General features: G+C 37.3%; 1 protein-coding gene across 8 annotated transcripts in view; it reads left to right on the top strand.

The window, feature by feature from the left end:
* Nucleotides 1–20,232, top strand: part of aak1a (AP2 associated kinase 1a) — a 66,900-nt gene that overhangs the window by 8,338 nt on the left and 38,330 nt on the right. For 7 of the 8 annotated variants that reach the window (XM_084086824.1, XM_084086820.1, XM_084086823.1 and 4 more), the window contains exons 2-4: nucleotides 13,824–13,942; nucleotides 17,773–17,881; nucleotides 17,998–18,140. In XM_084086824.1, coding sequence (XP_083942950.1) covers nucleotides 13,824–13,942; nucleotides 17,773–17,881; nucleotides 17,998–18,140 — 371 coding nt within the window. Of the gene's footprint in view, nucleotides 1–6,129; nucleotides 6,302–13,823; nucleotides 13,943–17,772; nucleotides 17,882–17,997; nucleotides 18,141–20,232 lie in introns of those variants that run through there. The other variant, XM_084086822.1, reaches the window with a different exon arrangement.

The following is a 20,232-nucleotide window of genomic DNA, read 5'->3' as shown; positions in this document are numbered from 1 at the left end:
GTAAGGCTTTGGTAAAAGTTTATCTGTGTTATATTTCATCTGCAACAACATTGTAAACTTTTACATTTGGATATAATGAGATGACATTATTCTACTCACCCTTCAACCATCGAGCATTAAAAGGAAATTTAAAAGTGTAAAAGCATTAACAAATTAGTACAACAGACCATGAATAACACCCGATTATTTCCGCAGCAATATTACGGATGTGTTAAATATCACTGTGTTAATATATGTCACTTAGCCTTAATCAAAAATGTTCTTTAATGGGAACATTGAGTGATAATTCAAAATGATTTCTGTCATTGTGACAGACAATACATATTCTGTTTACCTGCATTAGAAGCATTCCAGTAAACACTGATAATAGAGATTAGAAGTGAATAGTGAGACAATTACATTTAAAAGCATCTGTTTGAAAACAAACCTGGAAAGAGACGTGAGGATTTGTGGAGAAAAGCAAGAGATTCTTGGTGCATTCCAGTGAATTATTAATGGGATATATCGTAAATTAAATCGGGAAAGCAGACCACAAATGCGCAGTATAGCTATGTTGTCCTTTTTTTTTATACTGTTACAGTAGAAAACAAAGGGGGAAAGATTAATCAGGCGGAAATGAAAGCAGCAACTGAAAAGAGCTCCTGCCATAGATATTCTTCATATACCATGTCACATTAAAATTCCAAATGTTACGTTATTCTCTTGAAGTCTGAACATGAGAACTTGAAGGGAATTTTACTGTTCATTCAGTCAGACTGACAGATAAGGATTATTTCTAATCATAAAATATGTACTTGCATACTTTTATGCAAGTACCAAATGTCTTGGTTCAGTTTGAAGCTCTGAGGTCATCGTTGGTGTTTTTGTCATTGAGTAAACATCAGACTGCCCCTAGGAGAGAGCGTCTTTGCCTCATTCTGATTGTTCTGTGTGTGTGTGTGTGTGTGTGTGTGTGTGAGTGAATAATAGATGATCGGCAACTGACTTATTCATTAATGTTTCTAATGGCCGCCATCTGTCGGCCCTCAGCTGTCATGCTCATTGTGTTCTGGTGTGTTTGTTTCAGACTGTGTTAGTGGTACTGTTGGTTTTATAGGGTTAGTCTAGTCTATTTTGTCTAGCTGTGTTTAGTCTTTCTTTAAGGAATAGTCCACTGGATGAATTAGTTGCCCATTTCCCACATTATACTGGTAAATTATAAACTATAAAATTACCAGATTGACTTAATCAGACTGTAAATACAGCATATATATGCTATTCACATAATCTTTTTACAGTTAAGATATCTTTCGCACACCAGCACCAACATACCGGTAAACACTTGTGATTTCATTTGAGGTCTGATTCTATTGAAAAGTTTTCCGCTGTTTGGGGTTCATTTCTTGGACATTTGGACAAGTTAACCGCTCAGTCGGCCCCCAGTGACCTTAAAGGGATATTTTACTGCTGGAAAGATGAATGTGTATTTAAATTGGGTCATTTATGTAGTAGAAATGTGAAATTATTTTAGAAGTTGGTGCCTTCCAGACTGAGAAAAGCCAGAAAATGTATTTTTGTCTCATGTGCATGAAAGACAACAACTCCCAGAATGCACTTGCTTCGCTGCCGTACGAGGCCACTCCCAAGCCACGCCTACCGGTTACAGAGGGCAGTGTCGGAAGAAATGATACAACTAGGCTACTAGTCGACTCGAAACTGAAAAGACGCCGGTTTGTCGTGAGATCCCCCTATGGGCGGGTTGAAAACGAGCAGCAGCGGAACGAGCTCCTACTACTGGCTGTAGTCTCTCGCCTCTGGACAGAAAAGCCTCAGATGACACAAAATGATGATTTTTGCGTCATCTGAGGTTTTTTTCCAGACACACAATACAGAAATCTCTCGTCTCAGGTGGGCATGAGGGAGGGAAGCACGGTTATTCGAAAATACTACCGGGTTTCTACTGATACAAAGCTTAATGCTAATCGGTGAAGTATCCCTTTAAGCTGCACATCCCTTCTGGGCACCTTGACTGTTAATCAGCTTTTTGCACTTTTATATATTGGACCAATTTTATTTATTTTTTCTTCTTCTTTTACTTGTGTGTGTGTGTAGTCTGAGCCAGTGTTGTTTGATCAGTGTTTTAACTTGAAAAATCCTTAAAATAAAGTATATATAAATAAAAAAAACTTGTGAATTCAACCATCACAAATGACCGTTAAACAATTATTGTTATCATTATTATTTTATAGCCATGTTGATATAGAATCACAATTTTTTACCCCAAATCGTGCAGCTTTTTTATGAAGTATGAACCTCAACTAACTTGCACAGAAAGACTCTTTAGAATGTTTTGTTGCTGCGAAATTAGTTGAAAGAGAAAAATGTAGAAGACAGTTACACTAAGGCCATGTGTCCAACCAAAGCATTTATTTTTCCAATTGTTTTCAATGGGAGTGCTGCGTTTTTAAAATGGCAGCAGCGTAACAAGGCGCTGCGTGACTATTTCATGCTGAGCACTAAACGCTTTTAACCGGTCGCCGAGAGTTGAAGAATGTTCGGCTTTGGGTAAAACACAGCGCTCATCACGGTCACTTTTTACCCAGCCATCCAATCACAGTGGAGGAGGGGCGGGACAAATACCACAATGACTAACCGTCACATTCTACTTGTACACAAGAAGCAAGTCCTTTCATCCAAAAACCAGTGCCACTGGTCTCAAGCAGCAAGCCGTTTTCAGAAGAGCGCTGGCCAAAAAAGCTTTGGTGGATTAAAGTAAAATACAGTGCTCCTAGTGGCAACGCTGAGAATGCAACACTTTTGTGTTATGAATTGAGTCATAAATCAAGCTAGTGTAGCTAAAGAAGCTTTTGCTTTCTCATAGTTGTGAGTATGTTTGAGGATTTCAGAGTACTGAAGGTTCAGTAGAATCTACGCAAGGTTTTTTATAATGGTTGGCTCGGTGCTACACATGCAGGTCTACAGTGTTTTGGTGGGAAGTGTGTGAGTCGATGCTGAACGGATGAGTCATAGTTCTGCTGCCGGTTCTGCCTGGTTCGACCTCCTGCGAGGAGATTTCTCACACACACAAGAAGGACGATAGGAAATGAGAGATGGAGGGTGAAAGGAAGCGATACCTCCTCTCCAACAAAGCTGTTTAAATTTAGCACAGTCCTGAGTCACTGTGTAAATGTGTTTTATGTTTGTGCATATCTGTTTGTATTGTTTCTGTTCTTCTGCTTGATTAACTTCCATTAAGTGAAAGGTGAAGAAGGCCGATGTAGTTTCTGCGACACTAATGGCACCTTGCGGAATTGCAAAAATAAAGCATATTTTCAGACAACCTTGCAACTCAAACATCATAAACACAGCTCTTAAGGCCCTGATAAACTTCAAGCGAAATCAAAGAACAAACTGCAGTAACTTCATTTCAAACAAAATCAGGCCAAAACGAAGTTCGTTTTCGAGTCCGGTTTGGGAGTTCGAAACTACAATTAAATTACCAAAAAAACAAACAGAATTGTACTTCTGATGAAATGAGACGCTGACACTGTTTTTCATGTTTGATACGGCAGAGCTGCTTAATTTTAAGCAATCTATTGTATAAAGTGCTATAAAAATAAATGTGACTTTACTACAATGCCGAATTGCAGAGCTTGTGCAAACATATCCACGTTGCTATGATCAGATGCTTTTCTTGTGCTTTATTTAACAAAATGCTTGCTGTTTTCTCAATTTTGTTGTGTGTTTATTTTGTTATTGAGAGGAAAGCACATAGCACATATTTACCTCAGCTTTGTGGGCGGCGTCAGATGTTCGCTAACAGAATATCGCTGGTCACATATTTTGAACTTCGTTTTGACCCTAAGCGAAGAACTAAAGCGAACTTTGCCGTGAGTATATCGGGGCCTTCTTTACGGGTGCTTGTGAAGGCATGTCTCAACAGGGAAAAGTATGCTACTTTCAATAAAAGTACATTTTAGGAATACTTTTAGCTGTGTTGCTATGTGTCATGAGTAATCAACTGAGTAGACTACGTGAGCAAGCATCTCGCTTATAATAAACTCATCCAACATATCTGCACCAGATGCATTTTTTCTACAACTGTTTGAGGCTGTCTACACTAGACACATCAAATTAAACATAATAATCTGTTACATTTTTCTTTCTGAATGGCTGCAGATGGTATTGCAGGTATTCATCCATTTTGCCCCATTCGCTTGACATTTTCATGACCTGTTTAATCTTTGAAGGTCTGCACTTCTTCCCACACCGGCTAAACCCCCTCTGGCTCCGCCTACTACAGTAGCCCCGCCCCCAAACTCTCACTGTAGGTTGAGCTGGAAAGAAATGTTTTAATGGTGCCTTCAATGTTTACACTTTTGGGTGAGATAAACCCATGAAAGGCATACTAACAATAGTCAATGAACAATAAACTGGATTAAGAGAATGTATTTTAACACAAAAAAATCTTACATCACCTTTAAGTCAGGGGTGTTTTCTCTGAGGAGGAATAAGAGGCAGTGCAAATTGGATTTCAAATAGAGAGAAATGTCTCCAAGCATTGTTCAAGTTCATCATTTGCCCTTGAGTATTGCGTATACAAACAAAGCTGTAATTGTATATTTGTACCTGTGTAAAATAGCACAATACAGAAATGCCACATGAGACACACTGTGAAGAAACCTGAGTAGTGCATGCTGGGACACAGGGTTCACATCACAATAGAGATGGCACAGAAACAGTCACAGACTCTTTTCTCAGCCTTTTGATTGTCTCTGTCTCTAGATAGTGGATTGATGCCGCCAATGTTATTTGTTGTTTGTTATTTGTAACAATCTTTTAGAGGTGGGACTACTTTCATAGGTGGATTAATGTCTCATTATGGGTTATTGACATAATTCCTCTGTGTGTGTACTTTGTATTTAAGTAGCTTTCATACCATTTTCAAGAAACATTTCAATTTAATTACTCTAAAAATGTCTTGTAATGTAACATTTTCCTGACTCGTTGATTATACGAATGTGTACACACATCTTAATCATTATTTTCCAAAAAGTTAATTCATACATATCATGAACTGTTTTGGGAGTGACAACTCCCACTACTTTAATATATATATATATATATATATATATATATATATATATATATATATATATATATATATATATATATATATATATATATATATATATATATATATATATATATATATGTATGTGTGTATATATATATATATATATATATATATATATATATATATATATATATATATATGTATATGTATATATGTATATGTATATATATATATATATATATATATATATATATGTATATATATACTACTATAAACTACTTTTGTTTGTATTCTTTTGTATAATGTTCGTCAGACCATTTTCAGGACAGTTTTGGACATTATGCCTCTAAAAAATATAGATTAAAATGAATAAAAAAATTATTATAACATGCTCATCATATGTATTAGTTACATTTGTAATTAAAAAAAAAAAGCAATAGATTCACACAAAAAAAAATAGTTATGTCATTGACCCTGAAAATATTTTTTTTTATACCAATGTTGTTACCACAGCATATACTTTTGAATTCTTCTCCTTTATTTAAAGTCAAATTAATATGAATATTAACACATGAAACAATAGAATATGGCATTAAAATGTTTCTAAGTAAATGTAGCTTCAAGCTTTTCCTCTTAAAGAAAACAGTAACAAAGAAATAAATCGTGAGAAGCGTGTACTTGTCTTTTTTCTTTTCATTGTTCTTTGATTAATATTGATTAAATAAAAGACAGCAAAGGTTCTATTAGGCTGCATTTCCTGTAAAGTACTGGTATCCTGAGGTACATCCATTCCAGGTCCTTTTCTCACACGTAAACTATGTGAAAGTGGCCGGATTTACTTAAGTTAAAAGATCAGGTATAAATTTGCAGTCTCATGCCAACACGTGTAATGTTTAAGAGTCGAACGTGGAGTATTCCTTTAAGATGCTGCAGTTTGGAGGACAGTAAGCTTCTCAGTCCAGCCTATTAGAGATTCCTTGTAAGCGGCATAAACAAGATAGTGGGGTGATATTTATAGACCCTTACATAATCACATTCTCAGTTTACTTATGACTACACCCCACCTCATCCGAAGGCACTGTGTGTGTGTGTGTGTGTGTGTGTTCTGCTTGCGTGTTTTGTGGTGAGGACACAGGCGTGGTTTGTTATTTCTGAAGTAATTGCTGTTTTCCGTGTGTTTATCTGAATGCAGACTGAAGCAGCTCTCCGTATGCAGGGATTACAGTGTGTGCAGAGCGGTGTACTGTATGTGTGCATATACTATTTTACCTAGCATTTGATTTAATCAGCTTTTGGCAGCAGGTTGAACAACATGTGTCCTGATTTATATGTCCTGGTTTTTATGAAACGGTTTGCTCTCTTATAAGACAGGCTGTGAAAAGTACTGTGTACTGTTTCCATGAAAAAGCATTTGAAGTATGCTTAAAGCGTAACTCTCGCCAAAATGCAACCTAGGGTCTTTTTGTGAATCTACCCGAGGCAAACTTTCGTTTAAAAGCATAATTAGAATGGAAACGCCACTTTTAAGATTGACCGTATTTTCGTTTTCGGTCAAATTGCCTTTTGAATGGGAGTGCTAGGGGCACTTCTATTATAGCATCAAAATCGGTATTTTTAAAACGAAAATATGGTCAATCTTAAAAGTGGCGTTTCCATTCTAATTATGCTTTTAAACGAAAGTTTGCCTCGGGTAGATTCACAAAAAGACCCTAGGTTGCATTTTGGCGAGAGTTATGCTTTAAGGGATAGTTCACCCAAAATGAGTTTCTTTCTTCTGCTGAACACAAAAGAAGATATTTTGAACAATGTTTGTAACCAGACAGTTGACGTTAGCCATTGACTTCCATAGTCTTTTTCTTCCCTGTGGAAGTCAATGGCTAACGTCAACTGTTTGGTTACCGACATTCTTCAGAATATCTTCTTTTGTGTTCAGCAGAAGAAAGAAACTCATTCAGGTTTGGAACAACATGAGGGTGAGTAAATGATGACAACATTTTCATTTTTGGGTAAGCTATCCCTTTATCACAAGTATGCTTGAAGTTTTGCTAACATTATATTTAAATGAATTTGAAAAGGTCTGTAAGCAGTTTTACAATTTTATTTAAAAAAATTAAAAAATGTTTCTTTAAAAACGTTAATTTAATTTAAAACAGCATAATTTATTTGTGCATTTTTATCATGTCCTTCCATCACACTTCTCATTTACCTCAAAACAATAGTAGTAAACAGTGATTTATTTTTTATTTGTAAGCCTAAATTAATCATTTGTAGTAGATTTAGAATTCTGAAAATTTAAATAAAAAATATTTAATATACTCTGCTTTAATTTATTTAAATATATATGTTTAGATGTTTAAAGTCTCTTATGCACACAAGGCTGCATTAATTTGATTTTAAAAAAGTAGCAGTAAAAACTGTAAAATTGTCAAGTATTATTACTATTTAAAATAACTGTTTTCTGTTTTAATACACTGTTAAATTGTAATTTGTGTTAAATAAAACATTTATTATTATTATCAATGTTGAAAACATTTTTTTTCTATTTCAAATTATTATGGATACACTACCATTCAAAAGTTTGGGGTAATTAAGATTAAATTAGGAAAAAATAAAAATAAAATTAACAAGGACTCATGAGATTGATCAAGAGTGACAGTAGATACATTTATATTATTACAAAAGATTTCAATTTCATATAAATGCTGTTCTTTTAAACTTTCTGTTTATCAAAGGATGTTTCAAGGTTTCCACAAAAAAAAATTGAGCAGCAAATACTTTTCATTATTTATAGAGCATAGAGTTCAGATGCAAAAGCCTCTAAGTGCCATCTGAAATTTTCTTCTAGAATGATCATTTTTATCAAGCTCGTATATTTAAGTTCAGTAATTTCACTTAAATGACAATTAATAGGTCATTTGCATTGCCATTTAAGTGAAATTACGGAACTTAAATATACAAGCTATTATAAATTTTATAAATATATAAAAATTATCATTCTAGAAGAAAATTTCAAATGGCACTTAGAGGCTTTTGCATCTGAACTCTTCATATATTTATAGAGGTATTTATACAGCAAGAACCATTATTAATATTTGTGCACTAAATTAGCATATTATGGTTTCTGAAGGACTGTAGTGGATTTTCGTGAATGTGAAAGCAACTCGGACTCTGGTGTGCACTTGCTCAGAAAGTAAAGTAAACTGCGCATGCGTTTTAGCCGATGACGATATCATTAGTTCAACCAAACACATGTAAGGGATAACAGTGGTGAGGATTTTACCTTGGATACGAGCGAGAGTGAGCCTGCAGTGTAATCGCGCATAGTGAGGGCAATCACAGTGGCAAATGAGCTGCAGTCTCAGCTGTCACCTCAAAAGAGTGTGAAACCAGAACTACTCTGCAGGGGGCGCCGGGAAAAATCACGCTGTGATTCGGACCGTAGCAAATGTGCCCATTGTGAACGCACCTTAATCTTTTGACTAACAGCTTTGGGGGTGACGCATTACAAGTAACGTGAGTTACGTAATCAGATTACTTTTTCAAGTAACTAGTAAAGCAACACAATAATATTTCACAAAAAAAATATCAAATAAGTAATGCAAGTTACTTTGTATTCCCATTTATTGTCTGACACGTCTCCTGCGCCTATGTTAAAAGAAATCAGGAGTAAAGGCCTCATTATACTTCTGCGTCGGACCTACGCCGGAGCCTATACGCCGTAGGCAACGTGTTGGTTTTAATTTATACTTCTGTGTCGTTGTCCGCGTTGACGCGCACCTAGGGAGCATGTGAAACCCCGAGGGAGGGGTTCTGGCAGACCAATCACAGCGCTTGTGTCCGCGTAGAATTGACGCGTTGTTACATTTTTGGAGAGGTGCACGTCAGGGTACGCCGTAGGGTACGCGCGCTACACACAGCCTACGACGTAGCTACGGCGGCAGTTCGACGCAGAAGTATAAAACAGGCTTAAGCGTAGAGGTAGATCTAGACTAAATGTGAGCATGCATTTACTCATCTTGCACAAAAAGAGATTCAGTATTCCTCAAATTGAATAAAAACAGTGAAATGCAAACTCAGTATATTACTCAAGCCAGTAATTTTTTGACAAAAATGTTTTTTTTTGAATAAGTCGTCTCCTCATGATGCTGGCCACCTCTGGTAAAATCTCCCACATCCTCAGTTGAACAGATCGTGCAATTCTACCCCTGTAGTTTAATGGCCTAAGAGTGTGACTTAGGCCGTTTTATTTTACCTAAGTCAAAAGACAATGAGACTTAAGCAATTTTACAAGCTTTTCAAGATGGCAGCTGCATCAAGAAGAACAAACCAAATTATTGGTTCAGTTTTTTGTGTTTTCTGAGAAACCTGAAAAAATAACTTGGGCAATTATTTTAGGAAATGTTAAATAACAAAAATACAAAGTTCTGTCATGAAACTCTAGATGGCGCAGGCTAAAAGGTCCTTTAACTCACCTATTCATAATCACATCGTTATCTATAGGGCGCAGCTGATTGGTTCCTGCTGTATCAGTAGCCAATGAGCTCGCTGCTCAACCTTCAAAAACTTGGTCAGCATCTGCTGTAGTGCAGTGCACTTTCAGAAACCCTCCACCTTCCCCAGCTCCACCTGTATAGATCTGCTACGGGTAATTCATGTTAGGGCTGCACGATATTAGAAAAAACTGACATTGCGAAATGTTGTTTTTCTGCGGTATATATTGCGATATGAAAACAATTTCAACATATGATTCGAGTAGCTCTATTTGTAAAGAATTAATAATTCTAGAATGATTGGGGTGATATTGTAGGAGAGTGCATCTGAGAGTGCATTTATTATTTATTATCAAAATAAGACACAAATTACAAGCATAGATAAATACAACAGAACAATTTAAATAAGCAGTGCTTTGTTTTTCAGGTAAATCTAACTGTATACAGGTACAGACATTGAATAATCAAATGTAAAATAACACTGCATAGTCTTCACTGTATAAATTAAATATAATACAAAACTACAAAAGTGATTTTCTCTTTCTCTTTTGTTGTTTGGTTATCATTGGTAACACAAAAACTGCAGGTATATAAGGTTGCAGTCACTTTAAGATGAATGCACAGACCAAGTATAATCATGATATGCATCCGTTTGATTGTTTACAACACATAACCGACTGTGTTTACGAGGATACTCGCTAAGACAGGTATTTTGACTTAAATTTGCATGCATGTGTCCGTTCAAGCTCAGAAGAAAGAGAAAGAGAACTGAATTCGGTGTTCAGCTCCAGTCTTCTTGCGCTTGATGTTTAAACTGACAGGATTTAAAAACACATGCAAATGATAAACTTTCACTATGATGGTTAAACTTTGCAATTAATCTGCGACTCGCATGCGTTCAGAACCGGAGCCGATCAACTACGATCCCTATGCTTGACATCACACATCCACATTGCGATATCGATACATAGTGCAGCCCTAATATACATGTATGCTAATTTGTACAGCAGCAACATGTCTTGCTCACAGCAGCGTGTCATGTATGTGTTGGCAGTAGCAAGTCCTGTACTTACTCTCCAGCCGCAGCAATAGCAGCAGTAGCAGTCAGATCTATTCTGCAAAGACCAAATATATCTACATAGTCATACATATTACCAAACACTCTGAGAGTTGTGACGACAGAAATATACTACTTTATGCATTTAATCTCACTTTATTAACCAGTGTCTTTGCAGCTGACCTTTAATGATCCAGTTCAGCCATATGAATAAGCAAAAATGACTTTAGATAAACAGCACATTTGTGTTACTTTTTTTTAAACTTTTTGCTGAAGTAAGAGTGTTGAATTTTCTTCTCCTGCGTCTTATTCTAGAATGGCAACACAGCTGAAAGGAGAGCTGCTCTCTCTTTACAGATGTGAATTAGCATTTCCTTCAACCTGAGGCTATTCATTTAACTTTTGGTGAAAAAGGTTTTTTACCCAAAAATATAAGTTTTGTTTTTCATTTTTTGTTATTAAAAACGAACAAGCAAGCCCAGCCCAGCTGAGAAAAAGTAATGCAAAAGTAACACAATGCATAACTTTACATAAAAAGTAACCAAGTAGTTACAGCAGGTATTTTCTCAGGGAGAAAAGCAATTTTGTAACGCATTACTTTTAAAAGTAACTTGCCCCAACACTGATGACTAATATGCTGAAAACGACTCCGTCAATGTTAATTGTCTTGTCACACTGACAGTTAAAGATTATCTTACATAAATCACTTAAATTATATATTTTTTCAATGCAAAACAGCAACATTTGACAAAAGTTGAGTAGTCATCCCTGGATATTACTGTCATTCCTTTAACAATTCGATTGTAAAACATTAAATATTAATCTTACATCTCACTCTTTTACCGTTAAATCTGGAGCACCACTTCTTTGATTAGCCATTTTGACGCTGTTGAGCGCTGATCAGCTCAGATGAAACATCTGAATCTTGGCACTGTACAATATCTTTGCAGAGCCAAAGTATAGTTATTATTTGCCAATTTCACAACTTTTATTATATATAAAAATGCAGTGGCCCAGAACTTCAGTGGTGGGGTACGGTCATGCACACGGACTATTCATGGACAAATCTAAATTCTGAAAACATGAGACTTGTATGTGCTTTGTGCCAAATTGTATCAAATTTTCAGACAATAAAGTTCATTGTTACTCTCACTATGCCTTTGACAGTTGCAGGTTTCTGGACAGAGCTCCTCTTGTCCAGTTGCTCAGTTGGACTGACTTTTGTGACATTTTATTTTATTTTTGTTGGACCTCATGTTGCTTCATACCAGCTAACAGCGTAATCTGATGACCATACTCTTGCCGTGTCAGCGTAACTATTTATGCTGCGATAGCCAAGAAAGTGAGATTCCTGGATTTGTTGCCACACTATAACTTTGATGTCAGATGTTAAAAGTGACATTGTTGCATTGCTATTCTGTTGGTAATATTTTACTTGACTGATCAGCCTGCGGGCAGACATCCAGTAGACCAGCCAGTTCAACCTTGCACTGTGTCCTAACCAGACGCGATGCGATAAGATTCCAGCAACAAATAATTTGTCTGTCCACACTAGACGCGACGTGACTGCGAGATCAATCAAAACCCACAGCCAATCAGAACAGCCTGTGGGTGGAGTCTCTGTGGGCGGAGTCAGTTTAAAGGATATGCTAGTCTTTTTTATAAAATGACAGGTAGAACTCTTAACAGAGTTCTTAACAGCAACCTCGGTCTTAGCAGCATTGATCGTATCGGCTGCTTTTTTTTAATGCGAAACCTCGCAAAGTCAGCCATATTGTTTCCATATTCAATGTCTGCACAATTAAATGGACAGCTAAAAATACATGCAAATATATATATTTGGGAAAAGGTTTTGCTGTGAGTTGCAACAAGATCTCAGGTTTTAGGCTACATCATCCGGTTTGTGTCTAATACATTTCAACTCTCACATTTCTCTACAAGATTGGAAATCCTACCTCTCAAACAAAATGAAACATCTTAGGTAGATTTTGAAGGACAGTGCTAAATGAAAAACAATATGATCATGTTGCCGTCTTGAGCATCAGTGAATGCTTTAACCCTTTTTTAACAGTTGTGTATGAATTCCTCAAGTGTCCTGAGTGTGAAAAGATGGATCTCAGTTTAACTGCTCAGGACAAACAAGGGACTTGTGATTAACTATCACAAAACTAATCAGTAGAATTGCAAATGGGCCATAACTTGGTGTTTTTATATTGCTCTGCAGTTTCTAGGTTCTGATGTTCTAGGTTTTTCTCATGATATTTATTTTGAGCTTTGTATAATTTTTTTCTTTTATGTGTGGATTGCATTCATATAATTTCCTATTGTTCAATTACTAATGAAACAAGTTGTCTAAGGGTACGTTTACATGACAACATTGTACTAAAAACAGAAAAGTTTTTCCTTTGCGTTTTTCACGTACAGAGGAAAACTTTGTCAAAAAAAAGACTAAAAACGCTGTATTCTGCTGCCAGACCAGTAGTTGGCAAAGAAACACTACGCGCCTATACACTAAACATGTAAATATGCATGCGCATGATGTCAACGTATTCACTTTTTGTAGTTTAGACGGAGACGATAACAGTATCGTTTTCAAAAACGTGCACTTATAAATACGTTTTCAAACGTTTTCAGGCCCCAAAATGCCATTCCCATGTAAATGAACGACCAAAACGCATAGAACGTTTCCCGTTTATAGTTGAAAACGGTGTCGTGTAAACAGCCCCTAAATAAGTAGTAACTCTGAAACATCCAAATTCCAAACAGCAGTGAAGTGAACTGTGCAAGCGAAACTGAAACGGATTTAAAGTAATAGCACATGTCTCAATATTGTCATACAATTTGAGGTCACATTTCTAGCACAACCGGTCCGTGATGAGTTAATTGTTGAACTTTAAATCATTAATCCCAAGTATGTGCATTAGTTATTGTGATCCACCAAAGGTTTTTTGGGAGTACTTTCTCTTACTGTCAAATTAGGTTAACCTATCTGTAATGTGATTATACACCGTGTCCACTGACAGTCGCTCTGAATGCAAAAGGGAAACCGTGTTCAATACCTCTTTATTTCCCTGGACAAAGGTTGCCAGTGTTCCTTGTGATGCTGTGTTACATTTGTTGAATTACAAATGAGATTGATTTGCGTTTCTGCATGTGAGCTCTCAGTAGCTCGACTGTCCTGTGTTTAAAGATTTTCAGGCTGTTGGTTTTCTTTCCACAGGTGGTTTTGCTATCGTATTTCTGGTGAGGACTCATCAGGGTGTCCGCTGTGCGCTGAAGAGAATGTATGTGAACAATGAACATGACCTTCAAGTATGCAACAGGGAGATTCAGATTATGGTGAGACATTGCCTTACATGGTTCTTTACATGCCTTACACATTTTTGTAATGTTCCTGCAGCTCAGCTGGGAGAGCATGACACAAAAGGCACAAACATACTGATGTATACCCAAAGTTGCTTTTTTTAAACATCTGCCAAATGAATGAATCTCAATTGCATATCACCACAGGCAGCAGTTATCAGGGTCCAAGCTCTTTGAAAATGGGGAGATAATGACCACAATTTCCAGATTTGCCATAACAGAAAAGTTATATTTGTGAATTTCAATTTAGAGATATGTGAGTTATACTGTTCCCTATTGGTGGAATTTGACAAAAACTAATATCTGTCTGCAGAATATCCTGTTACTGACACCTACCAAATTTCATGCAGATGTGACTGTGTTCAGTGGGTATATAGGCCAAGTCAGTATGGGTTACAGCCGAAAATGTAATTAGCATTTGTTTGCCAAAAAAAAGAAAGACAAACTAGCTTTGATTTGTACATATTTGTTTATTTATTTATTTATTTTGTGTCAGCAGGGATTGACAGGGTTGAACGCCTTCAGATTTTTTTTAGGTCAACATTTATGTGATTAAAGTCGAGTCGACGTCGTCTAGTCGCTGATGATGTCATTAATGAACAAATAAGCCTGAACGCGGGTTGCCTTGTGCACAGCTATGGACTATGGCACAACGCTGCCCACAAGGCTATTGCTCATAACGGCTTATTTTTATGAGTTATTTTGTCTTTGGTTCGTTATATTTCTCACAGATTTCTACTTGTTTTAAGTCATAAACAGATAAAGTAGCACAGTAAAAATTACATTTAAATGAATGCATTTGTGCAAGAGAGTGATTGTGTGTGAATTATTTCTACCTAGCAGAGTCTCTCTACTAATAGTAAAGCTGTGGGTTTAGTTACTAAGAAATATATGCTTGACCATTTCAGTTTCTATAAGCTGTTTAAAACATGCATACACCCGGTCAATATTGAGCATCCAGATGCTATAAGTATAGTCTTGTGGAGTGCTCTCGGAGTATGCATTTATTTATCATTTTAACTGTTGGAAACAGAGTGTAAAAGGGGACTTCAAAGATTTCTTATCCTGTTGGGTTCTCTATAGGCCATGATCAGCGACTAGTCTGCGTCAAGCTTAAAGCATCTTGGCAGAGCATTAAAGTCCACTAGTCTGTGCAACCCCTATAGCAAATTTCATGCGAAACGGAAAGACACTTCTAAAATAAGTAATTTTTTTTTTACCTATACCCCTTTTCCACCAAGGCAGTGCTGGTGCCGGTTCGGAGCCGGTTCTACTCGCGAACCAGTTCTTTGTGTTTCGACAGCCAAAGAACCGGTTCTCGGCCAGGAAAATTGGTTCCAAAACGGCACCAACTCTTTGCTGGACTAGAACCGTTCTTTTACCACGTCATGCTTACGTCGGGGGCTGGGGGCGGGGTTATTGTCGAACTTCTTCTCGAACGTAACCTCCATCTATAGTAATCCAGACGAGCAGCACAAATGTGTTCTAAACGTCTTCTTCTGACCCCAGTATAGGATCGCAAAGCCAGGAGAAACATTTGCAGGAAGACGATGTAGTCCGCCATTGTAATTGTTATGCTTAAAGTTGGCGCAAGCGTTTCTGGGAAAGCTAAGACGTATGGCAACGTACACAGTGACGTAACGACGTCGTTCGCTGGGCTCTCTAGTCAGTGGAAAAACAAACAGGTTCTGAGAAGGTTCGCAAGTTGAACCAACTTTGAACCAGCACCAGATCCGAACCAGTTCTTTTTTTGGTGGAAAAGGGGTACTAGAGAGTTAAAAATAGTGATTTTTTTTGGTAGATGGAAATTGACAACTTAAAAAAAGAAAAAATAACAGGACATTCTGAGGACACTCACATACATTTTTGTCAAATTCCACCAATTGGAAGCAGTATAACTAAAAAAATCTGTATATTTATACTCTTAAGTCACACCGCAGATTCGCTTTCTCTTCATTCATACCAACACAACTGGTGCCATCTTGCTTTTAAATGGACGACTGTATTGAAAATTAAACTTGAGTATTTCACTAATACCCTTTACGGGTTATTTTGCGATAACTGACCTACTGTACATTATTATCTTGTACATTAGGAATTAAATTTCAATCTATTGCTGACACAAAGGTATTGCATAGCTTCAGATGCATTCAGACGTCTTTGTTATGTCCTTTTTGGGTACACTTTTCCTTACAACTGTTCCAAACAGATGTTTTCTGTAGATTCCCATCCCCCATCACCCTTTGTCCTCTTTTTGATTTATCCTTTTAATATCATTACGATTAGACCTTCAAAACTGAGCCATGCACAATCTTAAAAGGATTTGAGGTCTACTGTTCCTCAGTTTGCATGTAGTGCAGTAAATACAGCGCTAAGAACAGTTCAGTCCCGGTAAAGGTCATTCGTGTCCTCTGGGACTGAGTTCCGAATGGAAATCCAGTGTTCTTCACTGTGAGCTCTACTAAATAGACAGGGAGGAAAATGTCAGCACTGTTTTAGCTTCACAAAGTGTCTTGCTGTTTCAAAATGAGCAGCTGCTCACAGTGCACTCCTAAATAGACGACTAACTGAGGGCATTTCAAATTTGTGAATGAATGAGTTGATTTGAAAGGACATTGACCAGCTAAGCTATTCCATTTAAAAACTAGCATTGACTTAGTCGCCTCAAAGGCCTATTGTCTGAGCTTTTAGCAAATGGTCGGAAAACAAAGTGAGCTTTCACAATTCAGACACTGTTCAGTAATTCTGTCAAACCTCTGATATTAATTTTGGGAATTATTATAATAATAAAAATGTATTTATTTGTACACCAAATAAACTGCTTTTACACAGAGAGCAAATAGCATTTGTTATTGAAAGAGTTTAGTGATTTAAAGCAGCGCTCAGTAGTTTCGGGATTTCTTTGCTGTATTCTCGCTTTTTGCTCGCAGGTTTCTCTCTAGAGCTCCCCCCACAGCTTCGGAATAGATATTTGACAACACTGTTATAAAAACTAGTTGGCGATTCTCAGACACCAGAGGCTAGTAGATTAACGACATCAAAGCAGATGGGACATTCTTTAAAACGTCTTCTTCATTCGGGTTCGAACAGCGTGAGGGAGCGCAATAATGACAGCATTTTAGCAGATTTCTTTTGGCCGTAAAGCAATTGTTTACATCGCGAGACCTGATATCACGTGAGACTTCCTGACGCGGCGGCCGGCGGCCCGCCAGCTCAAAGTTGCAAGTGCATATTTTCCGCTCTCGGGCACCAGGGGGGTGCGAAACGACCACCATTCAACCCGAAATAAGTAATATAACCATTCCAATGACTCCGAAGCTGTTCATTTAAGGTAAAAAAGTTACTTAGAGCACCTTTAAATGAGTTAAGTAAAAAAATTAAGGGTGTAAGATTAAAATTAAATATTAATCTTTCCATTTAATATTGTAAATAGTCGCTTAGTGTTAATGTAGTGTGACATCCACTCTCCAAAGGACATTTCAAATTTGTAGATATAAATATGTTCATATGTGTGTATGTATGTGTGTGTATATATATATCAACTTTAGCATTCAGTGGCATTGCTTAGGTTTATTTATTTATTTATTTATTTAAATTTAAAGGTGCAAAGGTTCTGATATGGTTTATCTTTGTTTCATTTCATCACAAAAAACAGCTATTTTAAAAGGGGTGTGAAGACTTTTTATATCCACTGTATACCCAGGCATTTCTTCATGAGATCTTTCCTGCTGATGTCATGTAAAGCTATTTACAATTATTTATTTATTTTTTTTATCTCTAAATGTGCTGATTTTTTTTTTTAACAGAGGGACCTTGTGGGTAACAAAAACATTGTTGGTTTCCTGGACTCCAGCATCACAGCAGTGGGATCGGGAGATGTTTGGGAAGTTCTCATACTGATGGACTTCTGTAGAGGTCAGTGTGTGTTCCTCTCTCAAGATCTCTTTCAAATTGGGATGCAGACACTTTTTCCCACTACTTTTAGTGTTCTAGACTTACTGTGCAACTCTTTTGTTGGTGTGATGGTCCAGGTGGGCAGGTTGTGAACCTGATGAACCAGCGCTTACAGACTGGATTCAGTGAGCCAGAGGTGCTGCAGATCTTCTGTGACACATGTGAAGCTGTCACTCGACTACACCAGTGCAAAACGCCCATCATCCACCGGGACCTCAAAGTATGAACTCTCTCCAGACATCTATTATTCTGTTTATTTCTTGAAGTAGTAGTTCACCCAAAAATTAAAATTCTGTCATCATTTAATCACCTCCATTTTGTTCCAAACCCATATGAATTTCTTATGAAACACAAAATAAGTGTTCAGTATTTTTTCGCTGCTCTTTTCCATACAATTAAAACATACAGACACTAGTGTTTGTCAAGCTTCAAAAAGATGTTGCCATTGATTCCAACATGATGTGATGTTTTGATGACTCAAATTTGAATATTTTGAAATGTACTGAGTGAACTATTGCTTTAACCATGTAAAGCCTGACATACAAAATATGATTTTTTTCTTGGAATGGAACAGGTTTATTGAACCTTAAGTTTGTGTGTGTGTGTGTGTTTTGTTGAGTATAATATTTGATACATCAGGCTTCTATTCATCTTCATTCTGGCTCATATAGTATGACAATATGGAGCTCACACTCGAGGAAAAAAAACCCCTCAGTTTTATTTAGAGGCCCAAACTAAGCAAAAATATGCCATTTGGTTCATTTGCTGATATTTATAAGGCCAAAAAGGTTTCTTTGATTGTAATGTAAATCAGTGAGATCTTTATAACAGTATAACAGACTACTTGGATGAAATGCATATACAGTGAGGAAAATAAGTATTTGAACACCCTGCTATTTTGCAAGTTCTCCCACTTAGAAATCATGGTGGGGTCTGAAATTGTCATCGTAGGTGCATGTCCACTGTGAGAGACATAATCTTAAAAAAAAAATCCAGAAATCACAATGTATGATTTTTTTAACTATTTATTTGTATGATACAGCTGCAAATAAGTATTTGAACACCTGAGAAAATCAATGTTAATATTTGGTACAGTAGCCTTTGTTTGCAATTACAGAGGTCAAACGTTTCCTGTAGTTTTTCACCAGGTTTGCACACACTGCAGGAGGGATTTTGGCCCACTCCTCCACACAGATCTTCTCTAGATCAGTCAGGTTTCTGGGCTGTCGCTGAGAAACACGGAGTTTGAGCTCCCTCCAAAGATTCTCTATTGGGTTTAGGTCTGGAGACTGGCTAGGCCACGCCAGAACCTTGATATGCTTCTTACAGAGCCACTCCTTGGTTATCCTGGCTGTGTGCTTCGGGTCATTGTCATGTTGGAAGACCCAGCCTCGACCCATCTTTAATGCTCTAACTGAGGGAAGGAGGTTGTTCCCCAAAATCTCGCAATACATGGCCCCGGTCATCCTCTCCTTAATACAGTGCAGTCGCCCTGTCCCGTGTGCAGAAAAACACCCCCAAAGCATGATGCTACCACCCCCATGCTTCACAGTAGGGATGGTGTTCTTGGGATGGTACTCATCATTCTTCTTCCTCCAAACACATTTAGTGGAATTATGACCAAAAAGTTCTATTTTGGTCTCATCTGACCACATGACTTTCTCCCATGACTCCTCTGGATCATCCAAATGGTCATTGGCAAACTTAAGACGGGCCTTGACATGTGCTGGTTTAAGCAGGGGAACCTTCCGTGCCATGCATGATTTCAAACCATGACGTCTTAGTGTATTACCAACAGTAACCTTGGAAACGGTGGTCCCAGCTCTTTTCAGGTCATTGATCAGCTCCTCCCGTGTAGTTCTGGGCTGATTTCTCACCTTTCTTAGGATCATTGAGACCCCACGAGGTGAGATCTTGCATGGAGCCCCAGTCCGAGGGAGATTGACAGTCATGTTTAGCTTCTTCCATTTTCTAATGATTGCTCCAACAGTGGACCTTTTTTCACCAAGCTGCTTGGCAATTTCCCCGTAGCCCTTTCCAGCCTTGTGGAGGTGTACAATTTTGTCTCTAGTGTCTTTGGACAGCTCTTTGGTCTTGGCCATGTTAGTAGTTGGATTCTTACTGATTGTATGGGGTGGACAGGTGTCTTTATGCAGCTAACGACCTCAAACAGGTGCATCTAATTTAGGATAATAAATGGAGTGGAGGTGGACATTTTAAAGGCAGACTAACAGGTCTTTGAGGGTCAGAATTCTAGCTGATAGACAGGTGTTCAAATACTTATTTGCAGCTGTATCATACAAATAAATAGT

The sequence above is a fragment of the Abramis brama genome (assembly GCF_963993115.1).
Source record: "Abramis brama genome assembly, chromosome: 16".
Classification (NCBI taxonomy): Eukaryota; Metazoa; Chordata; class Actinopteri; order Cypriniformes; family Leuciscidae; genus Abramis; species Abramis brama.
Note: the sequence above shows the minus strand (reverse complement) of the source record. Positions and strands in the feature narration are given on the sequence as shown.